The sequence below is a fragment of the Cyprinodon variegatus genome, unplaced genomic scaffold (assembly GCF_000732505.1).
Source record: "Cyprinodon variegatus isolate N-32 unplaced genomic scaffold, C_variegatus-1.0 Scaffold354, whole genome shotgun sequence".
In the NCBI taxonomy this organism is placed as follows: domain Eukaryota; kingdom Metazoa; phylum Chordata; class Actinopteri; order Cyprinodontiformes; family Cyprinodontidae; genus Cyprinodon; species Cyprinodon variegatus.
This window is the reverse complement of record NW_015150807.1, coordinates 355553-359182: the sequence shown is the minus strand read 5'-3', so window position 1 is coordinate 359182 and position 3630 is coordinate 355553. Positions and strand designations below refer to the sequence as shown.

At 38.5% G+C, this 3630-nt stretch overlaps 1 protein-coding gene across 3 annotated transcripts in view; it reads right to left on the bottom strand.

Annotated features, from left to right (window-relative positions):
- The window catches only part of LOC107091851 (triple functional domain protein), a 118890-nt gene that overhangs the window by 9355 nt on the left and 105905 nt on the right, over positions 1-3630 (bottom strand). For all 3 annotated transcript variants that reach the window (XM_015386017.1, XM_015386018.1, XM_015386019.1), the window contains 8 exons: positions 3033-3181; positions 2885-2951; positions 2698-2801; positions 2549-2618; positions 2363-2452; positions 746-838; positions 595-645; positions 435-512 (listed from right to left, as the gene is read on the bottom strand). In XM_015386017.1, the coding sequence (XP_015241503.1) occupies positions 435-512; positions 595-645; positions 746-838; positions 2363-2452; positions 2549-2618; positions 2698-2801; positions 2885-2951; positions 3033-3181 (702 nt within the window). The remainder of the gene's footprint in view (positions 1-434; positions 513-594; positions 646-745; positions 839-2362; positions 2453-2548; positions 2619-2697; positions 2802-2884; positions 2952-3032; positions 3182-3630) is intronic.

Genomic DNA, 3630 nt, shown 5'->3' with positions numbered 1-3630 from the left:
CATATATAATGTATATTAAAAAGTTCTACTAAACTTCATGATTTTATTTGTTGAATTTTTTAACAAACAATGAAAATGAGGCTTTATTCAACACTTCTGAGAAAGCCCCGCCCCCCGAATTGTAGAGGGTAAAATCAGTAGAACTAGAAAAATGTTAATTTCACATGGAAAACTGAGACTCCAAAAAAAAAAAACTTTAAAAAAATAAAATTGGAAAAAACTAATGAAAAACACTGTAAAAATATTTCACTTTTATACACACATTATAAATTACTTTCAAATATAATTTTTTTTTTTACAAATAGTTATTTTTTTCCCCCCTAAGAATATTGGAACAAATTTCTCTCCATACATGCTGGCCATCCTGTCATTTTCTGCTAATGTGACTCTATGTAGAGGGTCACAGAGATGACTGGTTACTATAAAACACGTACATCAAATCCTTGCAGCCGCCCCACATTCATCATGTCGTTACACCTTTTTGGCACGATGCACATCAACTCCACTGCTTTCTGTAAGAGGAGGACATAAAAAAAGGCTTGAATTGTTTCTAAGTCACATGTCAAAGAAAAAGCTTTCTGGAAATCCTCTTACCTCTAAATCTGGACACTCTAGTCCAGCCTTTTTAGAGTGTTTGAGGAAATCCTAAATAAAAGAAACAAAACAGTCCAGGTGAAGGATTTCTTAGAGGGAAGAAAGTAGCAGCTGGGGGTTTGGCGCCCTCTGCTGGTCAGTTAGGACCAACCTTAAGCAGCAGCTGGTATTTCATGATCCTTTGGACGGGTTTGATAAGCAGGTCTGTGATCGGCAGCCTGTGTCCCAGCCTCTGCTTCAAGTCCTACGTTATAGAAAAAACAAAACAGAGGGCGGTAAGAAACTAATGGCTGCTTAGGGCCCCAAGGCAACAAGGGGCCCCCAAATGCACAATATTACTAATATTTTTCTTTTGGATGTATGATGATTTTTGCATGATTTTAGTAACAAAATATGGCAAAATATAACATATATCTTTTGTGCTATTGAATATATTTGATCATTATCATAAGTAACATAATAAAATTAAATATGTGACTAATTTACGCTTATTTCCAAATATTTACCTTGTTTCAAGGACAAATGATCAAACTTAAAAATTTACTTTTGAAACCATTTTGACCCTTTTTCAGGTATTTTTTAATTTACATCATTAAGCTGGGTATTTACCGTAATGAATTATGCCTGTTTTTGAAAAACAGCTTATTATTTTATTTATCTCTCCATAATATTAAATATTGTTTTCTGTTGCTCTTACAGCACAGATTATTTTTGCTATTTTTTTTTGGGAGCCAAAAACGATAAACATAATGATACTTTCACCGTAAATAGCAAGACCTACGTATGGGATAATGTAAACACCATGTCCAGATGAAATGGGTCTTTTGTAGGTTTATGAATCAGACATTAAAGCAAAGAAAATAAAAATAAAACAAGCCGTGCCAGGAGGGTGTGGTGGCATGGGATCAGAGATTACATGAATGATTGAAGACTAAATTTGACTTTTGAAAATCCAATACCAAAAACGTCCAGAAGATGGCAGAAGTGCATCTATATCTAGTGTGAATGAGAGATGGTGTTGGGCAAGGAAAGCACAAACCCTTTTTTTTAACTCGCATTCAGGGTCAGTTATTGACGCTGGTACATCAGCTGTTGCCGTAGCTCCCGGCTAACATGTAGTGTGTGCGACCGCACGAACAGCAGCTTGATGACCAGGGTCTAATTCATGTCTGCGCAGCACCTTTTTGCAGCTGGATGCGTGAATAAGCTTCCTGGAGCCCAGCGTGCCAGAGTTCATGAACTGCATTATGCCCACTCCATGCAATTCCGTTTTCTCTATCGTCCTTCTCTCTAAGTTTCATTTATTTATCTTTTAACTTTAACACATCCTGCATTAAATGGAGCCATAAACGGTGCAAGGTGACTTTCCGTGTAGAACTATGGTGGGTATCTGGCGACTTGAGCAAGAAACGAGAGGAGGAGGTACATGCTTTCCTAAAACCCGGCCCCTTATTCTTCTGATTGGTTAATACTGTTCGTTTCAGAGCGCTCCTTTGCAACCATTGGCTGACAAACACAAGGGGGATTTCGAACGTCTTTTTTAAATTTTATTTACTGTCAATTTATTTTCCAGTGATGTTTTTTTTTTTTTACCCATGGGCAATCGCTATGAGCCGGAAACCCGGCCTGCGGGCGGTATACTTTAATCCCTGGTGAATGTTCTGATCATGTAACTGTGGATTACAGCGATCCATATAATTGACAATATAGTTACATTTTACTTAGGGCCCTTATGCATGCCCCTTTTAGTTAAATAACCAAAACGTACCTCAAAATAGGTGTCGATGTAATCGGACACGATGTGCTCTGATTTGGGCTTGTTCTGACAGTACATGACGTACATGTTTAACCTGCGTTCCTGCAGAAGAACCCAAAGGGAAAAGTCAAATACAGAATTTTATATGTTTAAATTAAGGAGAAGGTGGGATATTTAAAACAATAAAAAAAAGCAGACCTGTTTGAGAAACAGTGGTCCCAGTCTGTCGGGGTCCTCCAAACATTTCTCCAACTCCCTGAGGAAGAAACTGAGGCACAGGAGGAGGACAGCGTTAGCTGGCTGGCGACTGAGCAGAGGGAAATCTGCTCTCTGTGTTTTGGACATACTCTTTGTGCCAGTCGTAGATCTGATGGATGTTTCCAAACACGACTTTATCCTTCCCCCTCATGTCGTCAGGAACACCCTCCTCCTTCATCCTGCTCATGTAGCCCTTAGAGACGAGACAAAATAAAAAAATGATCACTTTAAGCCTAAAGATGCGACATAACTAAGAGAAATAAAGCATCATCTCACTTCAACAACGAGGCTGAGATCTCTGACGTACTCTCGCTCCGTCTCTACCAGCTCCAGCAGAACATAACTAAGACCAAAAGGAAAAGCATTCAGATGAGAAGAAAACTAACATGTAATAAAGGAGAGTGTTAGATAGCAGCACACTGACTGTCTTTTCTTCAGGATACTGGTTCTGCGTTCGTCCATCTCTTCACCGGGGGAGGAGGACGACAGCAGGGAGTTATCAGAGGGGTTGAAGGAGGGAGAGCTGCTGTCCCCCTGTTCTACAGACAGAGAGCTGGGTCTGTCCTCCAGAGCCTGGATCGGGACAAGGAGATGGACGCAGATGAGGAACCATGTGATGAAGTCCAGCCTTTTTAGTTTTTACTGCAGTTCTGTTCTTTACATTTCAATTAACAGGATCGGTAAAATCAAGACCAGCTTTGATGTTTAAATTATTTATAAAGAAATCTTTATTAAAATGATGTGTTAACAGCCTTAGTAAGAATTAGCTGAATTTATCTAAAAGGTAAAAAGCTGGTTCTCCCCACATAAAAAAAATTAAAGCATTTTTTAATTGAATTGAAGAACCAGACAGTTTCTGAATTCTTTTTATTTTTTGATTTTCAGCCTAACTGTTTAAATGTTGTTTATTTTAAATTACAGAAACCTCTAAGCTTTCTTCTTTCTACTCGTTTCCCACAGTCTCATCCAAAGTCTTTGTATTCAGACGGACAGATAAATATTTAGCTTTTATCTCGACAGTT